This window comes from Fistularia commersonii, chromosome 2 (genome assembly GCF_037954325.1).
Source record: "Fistularia commersonii isolate RoL2024-O1a breed Wild chromosome 2, RoL_Fcom_v1.0, whole genome shotgun sequence".
Classification (NCBI taxonomy): domain Eukaryota; kingdom Metazoa; phylum Chordata; class Actinopteri; order Syngnathiformes; family Fistulariidae; genus Fistularia; species Fistularia commersonii.
Window position 1 is genome coordinate 13,179,919 of NC_141285.1, and position 21,576 is coordinate 13,201,494.

The window sequence follows — 21,576 nt, forward strand, 5'->3', positions numbered from 1 at the left end:
CAGTACGAACATATTTCCTCTTTTATTTACATTCCTTTTCAAATGTTAACATTTTTCGCTATAACTTTTGATCAGGTTGGCATTTTTTCTCATTAAAATAAATTGGCACAAGTAAAACATATGTAGACAAAAGTTTATTTACACCATACAACATTTTGTTTTTAAATATTTTATACAGGGCTGCAGATGAGAGAGCTTGCTGGGATCCTTCAAGCAGTTCCTGCAGTATTAAAGTTGTGAAATATATTATTTATATAAAAGTGAGTATTATCTTTATTGCATTTAAAGCAATGAAGAATGTAGCTGGACAAACATTCATTTTAATATGACAGAAAAAAATCATCTTTGCCTCCCATGTTTTATACTATAAAGTAAAAAGTGTAGTAATGGCCAAACGGACTGTTATAAACTTTTTAAAAACCTGCATAAATATATACATTGTGCTCCTGGGTCTAGTTAAACTAGACCCAATGAAGCTGGGACGACATGGCATGTCATTTGCTTTGTGAGGTTTTGTTTAGAGAGATTACCTTTTTAGCCAATTCTTCAGAAGATAATTTGAAACACATGATGGTAAATATTATACACCAGGCTGCCCCACACTAAGTACACTAGTGAGAATACAAAAAAGTAACACTGATGTTTTTTTTTTGTTGTTTTTTCTTCCCTTTTTTTTTCTCTTTTTGTCTCTCCTCAGTTCTTATTCTGTATTGGCACATAATGTCCCTGCCACACTTGTATTATCCAGATATGTATGCCAAGGCTGTTAGAAAAGTCTGTTGCTTTATTCAGTGCAAAATACATCCCTTTCTCCTCCTTTACTAGTTTGCATTTTCTTGTTCTTCACCTTTAGACCTCTGTTTGAAAGTCTCCCTCCTGGACGTCTAAGGGTAAGTTGACACACTTTTCCCACTCTGCAGGCGTCATCTCCAATGAGTCCTTGGTGTCAGAGTCTAGTACATTCATAGTGGCGTAGTTCTGGTACTCACAAGCTGAATTGTAGCTCTCCCATGGGTTCTTGTTTGGCATCGCCTTGTCCTGTGAACATGGCCAGTGGGGTGTGTTATTAGTGGCTTGACATGCTCTACAGCTTTGTCAAAAAAGACTATTTTAGTGAAGTTTGTTCAAATAGAATGATTTCCTGCCCACCGGTAATTGAAGGAAATGGATAAATGCTGTGAAAATCATCGAATAACAAAAGGCAATGGTAGTGTACTAAATGTGATCATGCTTACAAAAAGTAGTGTTATCCTTGAATTCTGGTGCACTACATGGTTTCCATGTGTGAGCCATTGACTGTCTCTGTGACACTGTTGCAAATAACATGGAGAAACTGCTCCCAGTCAGGGACTATAAAATTGACAATAAATTTCTCATTTGCAGTACATTAATTTGGGAAATGTAAACAGGGGGAATAGGAATGTACTGTTTTTGTTTCACCAACAAAAGAACTTAAGCAGCTGACTACTGTGGCGAAAATGTCCCATCAACAATTAGTCTGTCTTCATTTGGCCTCACTACAAATTACTGTTTGTTATTTTATTTGTATTAGCTGTCTCAAGCCGTAACTGAATGCAAAGCACAATAATGCGACTTTGGCTTTGTTATGATTCACCTGACTTTCTATGTGTGTTAGAATACTTGATGGGAGAAGATTCCCCCAAGATAGTTGCAGTAAGAGAGTGGCAAACTTATGATAATATTTGTAGAGATGTTAAAAGATTAAATAATCTGCCATGCATTAATGGAAAAATGATGAGGTTGCTCAGTAGATAAATGTGCATGTAAATAAAAGTACGTTCATGGCCTTGCATTGGAATGGATGCACTCTCCCAGAACATGGTTAGCTTCACTAGATTGGCCTTGTGGAGAAAATGCCTCTTTGCTTTTAAGGGGCAGCCCGCCACTCCCCTACCCCACAGCTGCTGTTGCTATATAGAGATGTCCACTTCCACATGACTACTTGGGCTACGTAACCTCTCATTTGCACAACCACACATTACGTGTTCTGCACTGGATATCTAAATTGAGTATTTGGAAGTTCTCTAATTGGCTGGCAAGCACCCCCCTGGTATCCTGTTACTCACCATGCTGCCCATATTTGGTATGTCTCGAAATCGGTCCAGGGTTTGAAATTTCTGATTCAGTTCCTGGAACAGCTCCATGTGTCTTTTCCTGGTGTGCATGACTTTCTGCAATGGCAAGGGTTTTCTCTTTGGTATTGACAGCCAATAATGGAAATGCATCTTCCTCTCCACCCACTACCACTGTGATCAATTTGTTAGTGTCACCGCAGTTTAGTTAAAGGCCAGGTTTGATACAAATTTACTTGTCTCTGCATATATACATGTAACTTTCAAAATTAAGGAAACACTAGGATAATTAAGAAAGGATATTAGGATTTTAAACTTTGCGTGACCATGTGCAACCCTGGAGTGTCTTGATTTAACGTCATTTCTCAGCGTCAAATTGCCTCATTTAGTATATTGCTGACACAAAGGATAGCCTTATAATCAAACCTTGGCAAAAATCGTCCATTTTAAGAGTTGTTGTCTTCATATTAAACAAAATATATCTTACACCAAAACAGCTGTCAGTTACTTTACTTTATATTTCCTTTATTTGAAAGTATACACTGTATATATGCAGGAAAACCTGAAGAAAAATGCAAAGGCAATACTGAAACCTACCAAAGGGGCTTTTGAATAAGTGTATGCAAGCCAATATAATCATTGTTGAAACCAATGTTAAAATCAGATGTGAAATGTGCAAATGGCTTTAAAAGCATACATTTTGAAAATCAGCATATTGCTAATGGATGTAGGAGATGGAGGAGGATAGAATGGTGATGAAAACTGTTGCCCTGTTTGTCAGTTGACAGCCTTGCTTTTACCTTAACTACACAGCATGTCAATAAATCTTGTTGGGTCAAGGCTGTGTAACTCCAATAAGCTTAAGAGGCACAACAAGTACAAGTAAATCAAATGACAAACACAAGTGCAAAAGATGGTTTTCTCTGTATCAAAGAATAGATGCCAATGCAAGGAAAAATAAAGTATGTTTTTTACATACCTCAAAGTCTAGATCAGAATATCGTGACTTTCTTCTCTGTGAAAAGAAAACATCAAAGGATTAGATAAAATCATCAATTTTGACTAATATAGTTTCAATATGAGCAGTGTGTAAGAGACTGCGGGATTCTATCCTTTGCACTTCATTCAACGGAGCATGTATGCTGTACCTCTAAGGAGCTCATAGATATAGTTGACCCTGTTTCACTCCTTGAAAGGCCTGCAGTTTCTTCCATCTCCGCAAGGAAGTTTTTAACAGCCGTGCGAGGTTCAAAGCTCAGATTTTGTATCTGGTCTGGAGCACCAGCATACTGCTGTTCCAGGTTCACATTCATATGGTCCATGCCTGATGGGCTGATATTGAATTCCGGGCTCATCTTGTAATGCATCAGCCTTTCATGTGGCAGCGTATCCATAGTGATGTTCATCTTGGTGTCCTCTTTTATAAGGGTGGGTACGTTACTCGACCCTGACACTGCTGCAGCAGAGGCACGAGGCATGACTATGTAGTCTGTCTCCATCATCTGGCTTTGCGCTGAGTGGCCTTCCATATCATGGCCACCCACATTTTGGTCACTCTGGCGCATGGCATCATCAGTGCACAGGTAAACTGTGCGGCGCATGTCAGTGTTGCTGTCAGCAATGCACTGGTCCTTCAGCTCACTCACTCCCATTGGCATGTGCAGAGCTGAAGGTTGCTGGATAATCACTTTGGAGATGATGTTGCCAGGCAACGTGGAATAGTTGAGGCCTTCAGTAGCCTTCTCATCCTCCTCATCATTGAGTGATATGCGGGAAAGGGTTCCTGTGATGGTGGCGGCACGACAGGAGCCCATATCTTTGTGTAGTGCTGCGAAACATAAAGAGCAGCAAAGTTATTATTTGGAAAGTTAGTGCTACTAATTGTCTGCACTGTCTCCTTTTGATGACAAGCACATTCATGTCTGACCAAAAGAACAAAAAGAACATAGTAATTAATAAGGACTAAATTGTAACTGATTCAGTGCTGCAGAGGGCAAACTGTGTTGACAACACAAATAATTGTGATTATCAGAAAAGAACAACATTACATAGAGAGAGAGAAGCAGCGCATATCTTTGAACAAAGAAAATGTAAATTAGGTATTACTTTCTAAATGAAATTCACTATTCCATGATAATAGATGAACTTATAAATCAACACGGTTTTAACTACGAAGGTCCCAGAACTCAATTATGGCTTCTGGCTTTTCATTTGTCCATTGCAATAATGATGCTTCGGTTTACAAAAGCTTGCTAGGATATTGTAAGGCTAGCAATTAAAATTCATCAGTTACAATGCAATTCAATGTTTACTTCCTGGTATTCAGGCCAAAGAGTTTCTTCTAATCAAATGTAATACTGCTTGGTGTGATAATGCAGAGTATGACCTACATTACCCCACAAAACTTGTGTATTTAAAGTCAATATCTGAGTCCAAAGCATAATATGTTAAGTGGATTACACGCTCTCTGCAGCTCTACATCTGTCTTGCTCCTACCATGATTTATATAGTACATGACATGAAACTGCACAGCCTTTCTGTATCAGTATGTGTCTGCTGCACCTTTATAAGAACGACACATGGGTACTGTGGGCTAGAGAGCCAGATAACCATTTCCTATCCCACCAGTTGCATTCCATACATCCATCCATCCATTATTTGCCACTTATCTTGCACTCAGGGTCACAGGGGATGCTGGAGCTGTCCCAGCTGTCATTGGACAAGAGGTGGGGTACACCCTGGTCGTCAGTCAATTGCATCGCCACATGTACGGACAGACAACCATTCACTCACTCTCTCATTCAGGGCAATTTTTCCAAATTTTTAATTAATCTGCTACATGTTTTTGGACTGTGGAAGGAAACCAGAGAACCCGGAAGAAACCCACGCAGACACGGCTCCATACAGAAAGGTTGTCGGAATCAAACCAGGAACCAGGGTTCTTCGAGCTGTGAGGGCAAAGCGCTAACTACTGCGCCACAGTTGTATTCCCAAGAGCTTCCATTTATGTTGATAAGTAAATTAAACAGCTTATTGCTCCTACCTGCGAGATGCAGCACCATTGTCATAATCTCACCTACTTTTTTTGCATCATTTAATCAGTATTGAATTTAGCACAGGGAGAAAACAGGAAAAAATGTGGACACTCATATTTTATGGATGTATGTGCAGTGTAGACTGTTTTTGGCATAACACTGACAAATAAAATTAATAACCAACAGCTCTTTTTGTGCAGTTATGTTCTCAGATTCACGTTGGTGCTTTGGTAACTGAAAAAACTCCTGCGGGGATTGTTGGTTGTTACGTAACTTGTGCTATTTTTACTCGCTAACCTCTTTCGGGTGTTTCAATGCAATTCAAGGAGAATAATATTAAGGGAAGATCTACTCTTTACCTGATCGGCATGCTATGTCCACATCTTTCTCAAAATCAGTCTGTAGGAAGAAGAGAGTCAAATAATCAGCAAAATGTTTGTTAATAACTTTTGATACAATGTTTAGGCAAAATAATCTTCTACATCCCTACTGGTATAAGTGCTTTAGGAAAAGGCCTAGCAAAACATTTTTTGTATCAATAATATGTCTATTGATGAAAATGGTAGTGAAACAGGAGATCATTTTGGTCCTGCTTCTAATGACTCGATTGAGTCATGGGCTTTGCAGCATTGGGCTCAAGCGATAACTATTTCACCCTGATGGGTATTTGAATACTAATGGTGAATCATTCTATTATGTGCCACTGGCATTGTAGTGCAAGATGAAGAGAGTGGTATCCCATTTCAAAGGTCAAGCAGGGAACAGTCTCCTATTACCTTGTGAAAGAAGATGAGAGGACTGCATGGCAAAAATAGCAATTTCAGTCGGGACAGTTTGAGCTTTGGGTCTGAGAACACTGAACAGGACTGTTTCACTCAAGCTTTCTACTTAAAATTACAAGGCATTGTTTGAAAATAATGTCTCATATTTAAGAGGCAATATTACATTTAGCTAAAAGTGACATAAAGAGTACAAGTTAAATTAAGGTCAATGGAGGGAAAAGAAATGTGGGTATGTATCATAAATAACTAGGGAACACATGCAGCTGTGTAAATTGTAGTGAATTTAATGACTGCAGATAACAGGGCGTAACAGTTCCTACCATTATCTGAGCATGCCCATTAGGGAAGGTTCCTGTCGCATCACCACTAATTGGGTCTTGGCAGTTTCTCAGACGACATCTGAAAGCATCTTGGACCTAAAGAAAGGTGGAATTAAGTTTTTTTTTTTCCAACACTGTATATGATATGTTCTTAGAGTGTCATGACATAGCTTTAGCGTCTTGTTTTTTCTTTATAAATCGTACTCAAATCTATATATTTATGTATTATTGAATAGCATATATACATCAGAATCATTTTCCTCCCAAGGATCAGTTAGGTATACTGCAATCTGAGTCCTATAAACCAAGATAATGGGCTGAAAAATGGAAGGCAGGAAAACATACTACCTCTCGTCGTAGGATGCAGTGCACCATTACAATGACAAAACCCTGCAATGTGTCAAAGACAGCAAAGAGGATCTGAAAGAGGATAGAGCGCTTGTCTGTCATGGCAAGCACTGCAGACATCCAGGTCAAGGCCAGCAGAGGTAGGACAACACAGGAACTCCAAAGAGATGCCCTGAGAGAGCAAGTTTGTGTTGAGAAAATAACAGCAAACTTTTCCTGATATGATGAGATCTGCAAAGATGGTTTATCTCGCCATCATTGCCATACAGAGGCCTGAATGTGCATGGTAGTAGTAATATAACCTACATACTTTCACTCTATATTTTACAAGTTTTTTTTTTTTTCACTACTGTAGCTTAGATGTATCCCAGTTGTCAGCTCATCAGTTCACACAGCAGTCGGCCAAGGGTGGCTCTAAATTGTAGATGTGGACCTGCTATATATGCTGAGTCTCCCTCCTGCAATGTGTTATCGATTCAGAGTCAATGACAGGCACTTACATTGCATTGCTTGCTGTTGTTGCTGATAAAGCAGTTGTTGATACAACACCACATTTTGCACACTTGAGAGTTAATCCGGTGTGGGGCTCACTCATCTGTCTGTGGGACACGAAGGAACCAGCATGACAAACAATGCTAACAGCCACTAGCCTGACATTAAATTCTTCCTGTCATATCAGTAACATTGTGTGGGCGTTTTAATGATTTTCATCTTGGACTTATTCTGCCAAAGAAATATGGAGCTGCACTACTCCCAAGAGAAACCTGACCTCTTTATGTTTATGCTTCTAATTTGCTTTATCATGACCATAAAATTAGGTCTAAATCTCCATACTTGAGAAAAAAATCAAATCATATGCATTAAAAATGATATAAGAAAGAGGTACTAACAAGGACGTGCTGTCATACCCTGCTCGATGCTTCAACTTTTTGTCCAGTATGCCATCTCTGGACACTAATTTATTAAAAACCAAGATGCCGATCACCATGTTGACCTGGAATGGAAAAGAGTGAACAGTAATATTTGTTTTTCTAAAATAATTCAATTTCAAATGTATGTTTGAAATGGACCGATATGGCTTTTCCATCAATGAGAAATTATTAATGTAATTTCCCTGTGGGTTATTTATTTAAGTTTTCCATCAGCACATAGCTTTGACCTCTAGTTTTTGTTGTGTACCCATCTCTCTCACCTTTCAGCCATTAGATGAGCCATTTAAGGTCCAACAGCCATTGGATAAGATCTGAATGGCGAGAAATCTGCGTACTTTCTCTGGGACATTTTATATCATTAACCGCACTGATGTAAAACTGAAAAAGACTCAAAGTAGCTGTGTTGGAATATCTTTAATCATGCAGCAAAAATGTGTTTCAGTTGTAATAAAGGACACATTAATTATTTATTAATTTATATTCAAGTGTGGGTTTTTTTGCAACATGTATTGTTATTTGAAAGCCTTTGATTATGGTATTACAGGATTACAGTACAGTGAGAACAGCCGTTTGGTTTTCAATCTCAGACCAAAGGGCTGTTTGTGGCAATTTTGGCTGCAGCTAAATTCCTCTGAGCTTAATGAAAATCCTTCAACCACTGTAAAGGAATAGACGATGAAGTGTCTTTTATATTTGAGGGGAAAATGAAGATACAAATCCCACAACAGATCAGCGTATTCACAAGGAAAAATGCCAATTTTAATTAGTCATTTTAGCAGGAAGAGATTTGGTTATACAAGATTAGCATTTAATAACATCTAAACAAAAGATGATTTACAGTTTTACTGCAATAGATTATATATAAAAGCAGTTATTTGATACAGTTATCTAATTTAAGCTAATAGATACCTTCTAGTGTAAAACAGACAGGACATTTTTGTTTGACTTATGTAATTCCTACTCAGGTTATTTTTATATAAATTCTTATTTACGAACTGATGTTTTGCAATATTTTAAATTATTTTTAAGTGATTTGAACAGGATTGCAATGCAGCGGTGTATTAGCTATTCTGTCTATTCTAATATGTCGATTCCCCAAAAAACACTTCTAGAGTGTAACTATTATTTCTGAGCTACTTGAGATAAAAATAGACCATTTCATTAATACCAGGGTTGTTTCTTAAAATATTGTCTCCTTTTATCAAACGTGTAAAACTACAAAACTGTTAATTTTGTGACAGAAACATACCAAAACAACAGCAGCTGCAGGTCCCACAAACGCATACAGGAGCCCACCCTCCAAAGACAGCCAACAGCTGCATGGAAGGCAGGGAAAACAGTTACATTTCCACCAAGTCATTAACATCTGAGTTAATGGTCTACAGAAAAGCATCAAGTTGGATGTTCCTCAAAGGACAGGGGGGTTTGCCATATGCTTCAATTCCATTTTGCTAAGTTTCACAGGCTAATAAAATGCTAAGGAGGTTTTAAATTACTGTTTGTGTGTTACTTTGGTATCTTATTAGGTTTAAGGTCATGAGAAATTGAGGTTTTACTATGTGATTTTGATATTTGATTAGATGCTTGGGACTTTGTTCAGAAAACTGTTCAAAATAAGCAAGCAATTGCAGAAGCATTTTAACATTACGCTTTAATGTTATAAGGGACATATTGCATGCGTGTGGAATCATTAATGAAGAATAAAAAAGAAAACTTACTAATAGGGTGTCCCATAGCCCTTTGTTTTTGTGAATCCCATTGAAACAGCAACCACTAAAGCTGGTAATCCTTAAAAAGAAATGAATCAACAGTTATATGATGACTTATTAAACTAAGGCATAAGCCTGTGCAAGTTTAAAATGTCAGTTGCTATGCAGCTATTGTAATGATGCATATTGATTCACTTTATTACCATCTATGCAATCCAATTATATAACTTAAAATGATATGCAATTTGCATTTCAATATTTCCATATACAATATACATTAGTCCATCATGTTAAAGGAGAACTGAAATGTACTTTGACAAAATAGAAGCAGTTCAATAACCCGTGTGGTGAAGCTTTATCATTGTCCACATGTTTTGTTTCAAGACATTTTTGCTGTATAATACCTTATTAAAACTTTCACTGGCAATTCAATTTGGATCTGTTTTTAGTGTACTGGAATATTAACTATTATTTTTTATAATATTAATATTTTGTCTTGGAGCAAATGCAGAGAGGTGCTACTGATAAATTCAGTTTCCTGAGGGCACAACGCAAAGAGCCTGTGGCCATCCAGTACTTCTCTGCAGTGTTGAAGGGTTAAAGAGTGCCAAGTGTCAACAAGCATGTCATTGATCACAGTGCAGCCAACAAACTGTAGAGCTACGACTCTTTTAACAGCTGAGTTAGGATAAGATGTGATAAGAAGTCACATATACTGTGCAGAGCTTTTGAACACAGTTTTTAGAATATTTTTTCTCCATGGAAAGCATGACATAATGTGGCGTAGAATTGTTTTCAAGTTATACAAACCCATCCTCACCCCCCATGCATCATCCTCCTGACAAAATTGTGACAGTTACATACCGATGCATTTTTTCATCACACACCAACTAACTTCATCACCCCATCTCATAATTTCACAACAAACCTGATGTCTACATCAACTACAGTATCTATTTCTAAGCCTAAACTAAATAAAAGTGGTATTTTCCATGTATTTCAGTCATAAATGTGAAATCATGTTCCTCTGATGCTGTAAAATAGGCGGTTCTCTGCATTAGTCACCTCTTTCTCATATTTTTTTGTCAACAACTGTGGAGTGTCATGTCTACATCAACATCTGTATCTATTTCTAAACCTAATCTAAATATAAGCGGAGTTTGCGATTTCCTCATATTTCTGTTGTAAATGAACGCAGTACCCGAATGTAGATGCTTCTCAAGGTGTGTCTTAAACTGGAGCTCCGCTTTTGTCAAAAAATCAAGAAAAAGGGGTGTCTAATGCTTCAGTATGTGCTGCAAAGACAATTTTCACATTTCATCAGCCACTTGACACATTAGGAGTGAGGATGAGCCAGATATACTAACTATTACAGTTGTCACAAAAGCACTAACTGTGTAATCAATCATTAAATTGTCTGTTATGGCATTTTTCTAGAGCTGAGCATGATGGTGAACAGCCTTTGTTCAGTTTTGCTGCTAGCAGTGGCACTGCAATGACTAAAAGAACATTGTTTGTTGCTAGGTAACAAGAAGAATGAATGTGGGCTCTTTTATAATCAAATTGATTTTGAAAGGAGAGATTTCTTATAGTCCAAAATAATTTATACCAGAGGTCAGAAGAACATTTAGCAAATGACGAATCGTTCACATTTTTAAACACATTCTTGGACCACGGCATATGCTGGATGTAACCTATCCCATCTACCATTTGGCGACAGGCAGGGTACACTCTGGACTGGTCGCCAGTCAATCGCAGAGCCTCATATATAGACACACAACCATTCTCTCATTTGCACATCTTGGCATTTTTCCCAATTAACGTGCTGCATGGTTTTGGACTGTGGGAGGAAACCGGAGACCCCATGCTGACATGGAGAGAACATATAAACTCCACATAGAAAGGTTCCTGTCAGAGTTGAACCAGGGTCCTTTTTTCTTTTAGGCCCGAGGTGCTAACCATTGTGCCACTGTGCACTGTTTAAATATAGATACTTTCAAATTTGATATTCAAATGATGAGGACAAATAAAATAGACTACAGTATTCACTGTTTTTCAGACAAAGGTAATTTGAACTTGCTATGGGACAACATACACTAGTATTTCTGTCCCCACTGGTTACCCAGCCCCCCAGGAGCTTGACAAGAGCACACAAGCTTTACAAAAAAGCCTGATAGGATAAAGATACAGCTTCCCCACAGAGAAGATGAGAACGGCAGATGGAAAAGACATACAGTTACTTGGAAAGACACCTTGGCCAGAGACCTTGAAAGAAAATGGCAGCTGTGAGGTATGATGGCTGATGATGGAAAGGTTGAGCAAAACATGCTGTTTACTTACCCCAGCCCAGACATAGAAAGCGTTTACGGATTAGCCTTGTCCTAACCTTCCCTGTCACTGCCATATAGGACTGCCAAGCTTCTGTGAGGACCCAACAGAAAGATGCAAGGAAGAAGAAGTGCAGAAAGGCTGTGGTCATGATGCAGACACCCTATTCAAAGAAGAAAAAGAAGATATATAGTTACTGCATTTAAAAACAAAAATGTAAGGTAGTCTTAGCAGAAATTCAGCTTATGAAAGAAAATTTGGTTCATACAACATAAAATGTGCGGATAATATATAGTTGTGCTGTATTAGCAGGTTATGTTATATAATATAAAAAAAGACCCTCTCATCTACAGCCGCCTTTAAAGCAAGAGGCATCTTGTTGATGAATGCTAAATCTACTAATGTCTCTTCATTTCCTCAAACTACTCTTGCATCAGCAATAGCATCTGCCAATTTAGTCTGCCTACTCAGTTGATAAAGTAAAACAAAATGTCAACTCTAAACTGTAGTATCAGTTGTGGCAATTGTAGCAAAGAGTTACAGGCTAGTTTACACAGGAAGCCAAAGTGTGGCATTTTCTTGCACTAGCCCTCATCAGTATGCTGGGGATCCCACCTGGAGGCACATAAGCCAAGGTCAACTTTTTTACACAAATGGGAAACAAATCACAACAAATCACAACACTGCTTAAACTAAACGGAATGCATGCACCTGAGGCAACAGATAGTGTTCAAGCTCAACAGTTTAATGTCAGTTTTCAGCTTCATTAACTTGTCCATCTTTGACACTCAGGCAGACATCTGCAAATGGGATTGTTTAGAAGAGGATAGAGGAGGATTAGAAATGAAGAGTTGTCCCTAAGATTTCAGTCATTGCACATTGGCATTTGTGAGTGAGAAGAGATTAAGCTCTTTTACAGTTCTGCTGTGCAGATTATTTGCAGAGTGAGGCTGTAGTAATCAGCATGATGTTGCACAAAGAAGAAAAGATTGAAATATATCACTATGTCCCCAAGGGATCTACACCATACTGTGAGATCTCCCATAAACTTTTTATCCATGCAGAGAGAACCACACTTAATCCATCCCCCGCAGCGTTCACAGGGTTCATACAAAATGATAATCCCATACTGCATCATGTTTTAAATGACAGAAGCACACTATATAGCCCCCTTTGTGTTCACGGCAGCTCTTTGCCTTCATGTTAACTCATAAAAAATTTAAAGCACATCTCTGAGTTGTTTATGCCACTTATGATGTTGTCATCTGCCAGCAATATGAGATAAAACTATACTCAGTTTGGTTAGGTTGTGAAAAATTCTTGTCAGCATTATAACCAAGTATAGAGTTACAACAGGGTGCAGTACGAAAAGTATATGGCTTGCTGTGATGTGTGATGGTACACCGAAATTTAGAATGATGGGGTATTGCTATTTAGATATAAATAGGTAGTTGTCATTATTTTTTGTTGTTATTATTTTGGAGGGGGGGGGGGCATGGAGCAGGAGGTAGAGCAATTGTCTTTGGAACCGAACATTCCTGCTTCAATACTCAAACCCTCCTTGTGTGTCGAAGTGTTGTTGAGCAAGACACTGAACCCCTAACTGCTCCCCTGGCGCTGGTGGACGGTAGCCTACTGCTCATGGTTCATCCATGATGGTTTAATTGCAGAGAATGAATTTCCCCACATTGGATTAATAAAGGATAAATTATTATTATAGTTATAGGGGACAATAAATAGTCACTGGCCTTTAGCCTCACTCCCACAATAAATTTTCTTACTTTCTTTGAAATCTACATTTACATTTACATTTCCTCATTGATACCAGTCATTTCAATGTTAACTGAATTCATGTTTAGCCACTTGGATTCATAATTTCGAAAATTGTTTCCCTGCCTTTGTTGTTTTATCCTTTGTTATAGCTGAAATACTATGCATGTTCATGGAAAACTGTTATCTAAATCTATGCAATGGGGAAGAATAGACAGGTATATTATGAAAACACCAGTAGAACGTAGGCAGCGATAGAAAAAACAAGGTTGAAATCTGGCGTTCACACTGCCCTTTAGAAAGGCAAATGCCAGAAGATGTAGGGAGCACTGTGTCTGTATCCATGGAAACAGAGGAACTGAGAAAGGGACTACTATAACATTACAGAGCTAAAACACATGGAGATAAGGGCTGAAGCCTGTTCAATAATGCCATGTTAGGGTCAGAACTCAGCACAGAATTTTTTAGAATTACATTGGCTTTTGCCTTAAGCCTTAAGTTGCCTTATGCCTTAAGTTAAAGGTCAAAATGCCTTTTTAATTATAATTTGCTGAAATATTAATTGCCTTAAGCTTCGGCAAATAGTCTGAACCTGCAAACCAGTGGAATGGTTGGCGACACATTGTTGAAGTGATACTTCAGAATATGTGGATTAGTCAAACCCACTTAACAGAAACTGTAAAAAAATCTCTGTCCAACTTTATCATGACATCTGTTTTTGTCTTTATTATTGCTTATTTGCTAATGCATTTGCTTGAGTGACTATTTTACTTAGGCCTTACAAACTGTGTAAATTTCCAACATAAATACAAAAAATCAAGATTACTTTTTTTGGATACTGGCTGTAGCATGGAGTCAATGCTATATATTCCACAGAAAATAACCTATCAAATAAAACAAAATAAAGCAAGGCAGACCTTACAGCATTACTTTAAGTGGTTGTGAATCAGTTTGAGAGACCGGCTTTCATTTTCATTGAAGCACTCTTCTTTTGAATCAAGCAACATCAAGCAACAAGTGTCAGGTTTTATACAGTGGGTGCTTGGATGGAGGACACCAGCAACAAAGTGCTAGTGGCAAAGAGTTGTTGATCCACTGACAAGCACTGAACCAAATGTAGTGTCAGACAGAAAATGCCCACAAATACTCATTACTTTGTATGTGCCTCATCAACTTTCACCGCCTAAGACCCTTTCTCTCTTATTACTCTTTCTTTTCATGCTCTTTTCCTCAAATGATTTATATAACATACATTTTAATTAGAATCAATATATTGAATGGTATTAAAAGTTTACACTTTATTTTTGTTTTTTTTGTCGCATTTCATCATTGTCTTCAACATTTTTCTGTTTTCACGGACAATTTTCAAGGACGGATTCATTGTATCATATTAAATATAACATGTGACAAGTTTGAATGGCCAGTACTTTAAAAAAAAAAAATAATCCATGGTCATTAACATAAGAAGAATAAGTGAAAACATTGAGCTTGAAATGACAAATTTCCGCGATTTAACGATACATTAACTAGAATTATTGATAAGGACAAGATCACTGGCATGATAAACCATAAATTATAGCATTTGAACAAAAGATGGTTATGTATGTCAATGCGTGTTTCTATTTAAGGCCCTGTGATAGATTGGCTATCGGTCCAGGGTGTACCAAGGCTCTAAACCAATGATAGGCTCAACCCCCCTAGTAAGATCATTTCTCATGTCCTCATACATATGGAGTGTTTTTACAAACCTAGAAATGAATGCTGGTATATCTTACACCGCTACCTTTATCCAAGTTTTACAAAGCAGGGGTCTTGTCACAAACCACCTGGGTGGCTATAACACCAGTATGTGACCATCCTAAGAGCTAAATTATAATGTAAATCATTTTTTATGACAATCATTTGTTGCATTATAATAGTGAGAGGATAAGCTGGCACAATTTTCATCCAATCTGACTTCCACTCACTCAATGTATGATACATTTTTACTCATTAGAGGTTGACAGTTGTGCCTGAATACCATCTTGTCTTCCAAGGGTCTCTTTCTACCCTGGAAATTCCAACAGTACTGGCTTCTCTTTGGCTGTCTTCTATCCACACTAAGATGAACAACAGCAGAGGACAAAGGAAATGCGCAGACAGGCATAGGTGACTCACTGACTTCCTGCTCCCTGTGGACACCACCACAACTAGGGAATGATATCTATTAGACGATGAACAACTCTGAATCCACAAACAATGGAGCCAATTATATACACATCTTACAAGAGATGGAGGAAAAACAAGTAAGGCAGTTTCATGCAGGATGGCAATTAAACCCACACAGGGGCTATGTATTTGCCTCTCACTGGCCTGCCAGTCAAACATTGGTTTCTGCACTGACTGATCAAACACAAAAAAATTCAACCTTTTTTCCCCCAACAGGAGATGCAAATTCAAAGCTGAACAAAGGAAATAATTAATTCATTGCCCTTGAAGCTTTGTCAACAGAATAATGAAAATTGAAAAGACAAATGCAGCCTATCCCCTTAACTGGACCAACACCTCTGGTTTCTACTATGGTTAATGATGAAGAGCTGGTCGGGGATCTTAGTGACCTATTGAGGCTGACACACTGAACTGTTGAAGACAATAAGAAAATGTAACTCATTATTTTGAATATTTGTGTGTGAACTGTTTGCAGTCTGGTGCTAATAACACAGCAACCAATTTCCTTTGGATTACATGACAAGTCAAATGTGAAAAATACAAAGAATGTGATTGGGAGCATATAAGATGGATTCCAGAAGCATTGTTTTCTATTGTCATAAACCGAATTAAATATTTACCCTGCTATTTACAACTGGTGTATCACATCTCTCCAGAGATAATACTCTAAATGGAAACCATATTGCAAGATGTATCTTCAATGTTTCATACTGGTCACCAGCTAGAGAGGCTAACAGTTCTTTTGGTAAAACGTAGAAATGTTTTCTACGCAGTAACATTTCATAATGTAGCTTTAACTTATCCATCCTGAGGATGTCAAACGCTCCACAGTTTATGTCTTTATAATGAGTTAATAACCTCGTCCATTAAACTAGTAGAGATATTTGCAGCTCTTGCAGCTCTTGGTTCACAATGTGTTTTTGAAATAGACTGAAAAGTTAAATATGCCCATGGATTTTAAGAAAATCACCTAATCTCTGTGCAGATTTAGGGATAGATATCCTCTTAGAAACATGCCAAGAGAGTATTCTGTGTTATGTGGTGGTCCTAATATTCAAGACGTGAAGTGACTTGAGCCCTGATTAAATCTGACTAGGCTTCAAATCATCCCAGATAAAAAATGCCCTCAAGCTTTGTACATTCATTGTCTTGCCTAGTCATGTACAGAAGATATGTAAGAAGTGGCAGGATCAGATGTATTTACTATGTGGATTCAGATATTTTACGATTTCATCAGATAAAAACCCTACATATTGTAAAGAGCGTCAGAATATCTGATTGGTGTATGCAGAGGATATTAATCTTTGTGATAGGACTTTATGTCACAGTTCAGTAATTACATTTTAATTTCAGGGTATTGTGATAAAAATAATACAGTTTTGATTATAATGTCCATATGATTACCACAATAACATCCATGGTTTTGTGATTTTGTGACAAAGATTCATGTGAGTTCTGAGAAATAGAATGACATTTATAGAACAGAGCAATAATGAGCATGAGCTGTGAGAGAACTTTCTGCTTGTATCTGTATCACATGGAGAATAAACAAACAAATATTTTTCAGTCGACTGGATGACCCCTTGAACAGAGTGGGAGAAGGCATGAAATAGTTCTCAAAAGTTTGCAGTCTGATGAAATCTATCACTTCCATTTTTCTTTTTTTGTAGAAGTGCTGCCATTTGTCAATTATAAAGCCTAAACATTTTATCTGAAGGACTTACAACATAAGGAAGCGTGACAGAGAAAGAGAATATTCTAGTAATTAACATTTTTTGATTCAATTTCTGTTTAAACGGTATAAATTGTTAATTATGCGTAAAAGCAACCAATATACTGTGAAACTACTGCCAACAATCTGCCATTTATTCAAGGTCATAAGCACACAAATGTCCATTTCAAATTTAAATATCATATTGATCTATTGTCATTCTAAAATCACCTGGGCCAAAAAAGTATCTCGGTAATTACCAGTTCATTGTATGATTCTTGCATCTTTGCCATATCGTTGTTGGCTTACTAATCCTCTACAACAGGGGTGTCAAACTCATTTTCACTGAGGGCCACATCACCATAATGATTGCCCTAAAAGGGCCACATGGAATGGTAACAGTATAAATGTAGCTACATGTAATGAAATGTAATGTAAAACAAATTTATTAATGTTAAATAACACTGAATTTATGACTCATTCAAATTCAAAATGCTGAATATGCATTTGCATCTTTCTTAAAGCAGCCTTCCATCTGCATCAACTTTTGTCTTTCTGGACATTTAGGGATCATTTGTATTTCTCAATTCTACTTGTTGAAAATGGCAATGATGTGGATGCACTGCAATCTAATGGCCGTCACTTTGTGGGTAACATGATCTGCATGAATTGTGGGAAATGTACTTTATTATCAATGCACGCCGTTGACTTATTTATTTGAAGACAATCAGACCTTTTAGATGTTCTCGTGGGCCACATAAAATGATGTTGCGGGCCACATTCGGCCCGCGGACCTTGAGTTTGACACATGTGCTCTACAACATGTTCCCACATAGTTAAGTGCCACTATTCTATAATGTTCCCTGGATTCAGCCATCATGGCTTTACAGCGTACATGAAAGAGGATTTTTTTTTCATCCATCTATTAATTATGTATGATTCCATTTTAGCGAAATTAATGAAGGCAAGCTATTTGATTTATGAGTAGGATCTATTCCAATGTAAGCTTAAACTGCTGGTAAGAACAAGACAAGCAGCCATTCTGCCGATAAGCAGCAAACATGTTTGTAATTATGAAATTACTGCTGTTGCATTTGAAAGACTATAGTGTTGTTGCATTTGCTATTGTTTTTGTTGTTGTTTTTGCTCAATTCTAGAACTGTTACATTATAGAAAGATCCAAAGACCAAAAAAATAAACCAAAATATTCATTCCGAAAATACTCTAGCATAAAGAAAACCCCTGTTTCATTTTAAAGGTAAAGGTATGCAAAAACATGGTTACCCTATTAAAATGCCTATGTAATAGGACACTGTCATTCTGAAGTACTGCCAAATGACTGAGAAGGGCATCAGTGTGGGCAGCTTGTAAATCTTAAATACTCTTTGCCAAACAATCTTTTACATTAGCCACTTGTTTACTGGCCAGTTAACAAAGCTGGAGAGAGGAAGTGATACATATTCATTGGAAGCAGTCCTACTTACACAATAGCTGTTGTCCTTTTTGAATCCTGCTGACTAGATCTAAACTGCAGCTCTCAAGTTTCATGTTCCTTTCTATGGACTCTGCGTTCTTTCAGAAGAACAGACTGCTTTTCAATCAAACTGCTTTTATCCTGCAGCCACGGCTTTTTAGCTAGGCTTTATTGCCTCCATAACAAGATCCTTCCAGGGGTTCTTGCACAATAATGCCATTAGTATTTGATTGACCACTGAATCATGTGTATTTCTGTGCATCATCTGTTTTCCTGCTTCTACACTTCCAAAGCAGAAAACTCTAATATCCTAAATTGTCAAATCTTCATGGTGTTACTCAAACATGCCTCTTCTTCAAATGTCTGTAAGTTAATTTTAATTACAATCAAATACCATCACTGTCTCAGAGCCAACAGACTAAGTTTATCTAAAAAGTTTAACAGCAGACACTGTAGGATCTGAGTAAAGGCCAAGGGAACGCAGCCAATGCGTCCTCTTATTACAGACAGTGAAAATGTATTTTTCTCTACTTAATTGACATATGAGAGTCTTCCTGTCTTGAAGACCCACATGAAAATCTGTATCTTTCTTAAAAGAGGCAATGATTTGGTGCCTATGGCTGTGTTTTTATCTTATACACATCAGAATTGGCATCTGCAGGACAAGCAGCATTGCCTTGCTGATTAGAATTAAAAATTTCAGTCTGGCACTATGAAGATGATGAATATCTCCAGAACAAATTTAGACAGATTTGCCCAGTTGTTCACAAAAAACTTACACAGAAGGTATAACCCTTCTTCATCTTTGTTATACAAACCGCAGACATTACAGACATGTGTCCTTTATTGTTCAAGCTGAATAAATCTTCAATTTGCACTTACCACATTGTGAGTCTGTGTCTGTCCCACAAGGATCAATATGTTTGAGCAGATAATAGATAAGCAGAAGTTGAGCAGGATGATAGATCGTTCAGAGCGAATATATCTAAAGAAAATAATAAAAAGAAAATTAAACTGTGAGTGGTCTTCATGGATAGTCAGATAGAATGGTGTGACTCTTTGTTGATTTCACAAATAATTATAAATAGGTGAAATTATTCCATGTCACATGGCGGCAACTTGAGCTCTCACTGTTTTGTAATTACCTCCACAGCACAGCGTAAATCACTGCCAATGTGATCAAGGCAAGGCAGGACAGACCACAGCCAACTATCAATGTCACAGATGGGACCCCTGAGTACTCCATGGTCTGTGGAAGAGACAGAGCAGGACGGACTAGTCAGTGGGAGGTTGAATGTGCTTCACACAGGACAGTAAATCTTTATGGTTGCAGAGAGAGTGGAACATTCAAAACAAGCACTATAAATGGCTGATACCACAGTGGTTTCCACTGGTGTACTAAACACACCGCATGGTTTAAAGAGCATGCGTCGGCTTGTTTACGTCTTCAAACTTCCCATCTTTCTACCCTGGACAGATATCTCGAGGCTAGAGACAACAAACTTGGGTTCACAAGTATTAAAATACTTTCTTTGGGTGTGTGTTGCTTCACCCCTATCTGTAATTCCAGTCAACTCATGTATACCAGCAGATCGTGAGTCCTTAGGCCTGCAGATTGGAGGTACATTTAGACAAACTAATGTGTCCTAGTACCTCATCCATTTTCACATTTCTAAAAGCATGATTACCAAATAATCAATTGCAAAATAAATGTTTGGCTTAAAGTAATGCGATTAAGGCCTTGGGAAAGGGATAATGAATTGTTTTTATCACAATTAGGTCTATGAGTAAGTACTCATCAGTGTCAATGAATTAATTTTCATTACAAGCTCAGTTACAGATGTCTGATATTCCGTCATGGCCTCACGAAATTTCTCCAAGACGTGATGTTTACTATCACTTAAATGAACGGAGATAGATATCGAGCATAATTCCGAGGAAGAGGCATTATTACACAAGCATGCACACACCCTCTGTCGTGAACGCGCAGGCAGTTATTCAAACCTACAAACTAGAAAACACCCAATCGCTATCTCCCCTTTTCCGGATAAATTAGTGTTTTACGGGATTAGCATAGCAAAGATTCAATTTTCAGTCTCACCAGCACGCACGCACGCACGCACGCACACAGGCGCGCGCACACACGCCGGCTCCTTTACATTCGTGTATAAAAACCCACTCTGAATAACAAATCAATAGCCTACTTACTATTTCTCTGGGTTGCTGAGCCAAAATGGCGAAGGTGGATACACGATCACATAAGCATTTAGTATGGGATGCATCTGTAAGAACCGTTTTACATCCTTTCGCGGACCAGGCTCCCCAAGAGTCGTTCCTGCAAGAGGAAGGCAGAGGTAATTAGGGGGTTTAATTCCAGCTGTGGCACGACTTCACCGGGTGTATCGACAGCTTCGACGGCTTTTTGAAAACAAAACGACAGACAGCGCGAGCATGGAGGTCGTTGTAAGAAAAAAATGAAATGAACAAAAAGGCTAATAGACTCATCGGCACGACTCCTGTGAGGCTACAAGCAGCGTTCCGGCTGTGACGGGGAGGCAGGGACGCGGAGGAGGGGGGGCGCGGAGCCGCTGTCCAGCCAGCCCGGTGCTGATTGATTCGCTGCACGCAGATAAATAGCAGCCACCAGCGCCGCTCATCATGCTAACGGATACAAACGGCACATATTTACCTGCATCTCTCCCTTCGTCATAGTCTACTCCTCTGTTTGTTTTCTTCAAACGGCTTCCTCGCCACCCTTTTCTCCCCCCCTCCAGCGCCTACCCCCCCTCAAACCCCCCGGTTTTTCCGCTTGATTTTGCCGTCTACTGTTTTAATTAGTAGCCTTTGAATGCTCCCCGAGGGGGAT

General features: G+C 38.2%; 1 protein-coding gene across 3 annotated transcripts in view; it reads right to left on the bottom strand.

Moving 5' to 3' along the window:
- The window catches only part of adgrb3 (adhesion G protein-coupled receptor B3), a 108,343-nt gene continuing 86,767 nt past the window's right edge, over nt 1-21,576 (bottom strand). For 2 of the 3 annotated variants that reach the window (XM_086168205.1, XM_086168190.1), the window contains 15 exons: nt 20,919-21,045; nt 19,856-19,959; nt 19,593-19,695; nt 11,560-11,710; nt 9,229-9,298; nt 8,760-8,826; nt 7,469-7,572; nt 7,079-7,177; nt 6,579-6,750; nt 6,231-6,326; nt 5,488-5,527; nt 3,242-3,921; nt 3,073-3,108; nt 2,088-2,192; nt 1-1,038 (listed from right to left, as the gene is read on the bottom strand). In XM_086168205.1, the coding sequence (XP_086024331.1) occupies nt 850-1,038; nt 2,088-2,192; nt 3,073-3,108; nt 3,242-3,921; nt 5,488-5,527; nt 6,231-6,326; nt 6,579-6,750; nt 7,079-7,177; nt 7,469-7,572; nt 8,760-8,826; nt 9,229-9,298; nt 11,560-11,710; nt 19,593-19,695; nt 19,856-19,959; nt 20,919-21,045 (2,143 nt within the window). In that variant the 3' untranslated portion in view covers nt 1-849. The remainder of the gene's footprint in view (nt 1,039-2,087; nt 2,193-3,072; nt 3,109-3,241; nt 3,922-5,487; nt 5,528-6,230; nt 6,327-6,578; nt 6,751-7,078; nt 7,178-7,468; nt 7,573-8,759; nt 8,827-9,228; nt 9,299-11,559; nt 11,711-19,592; nt 19,696-19,855; nt 19,960-20,918; nt 21,046-21,576) is intronic. The other variant, XM_086168197.1, reaches the window with a different exon arrangement.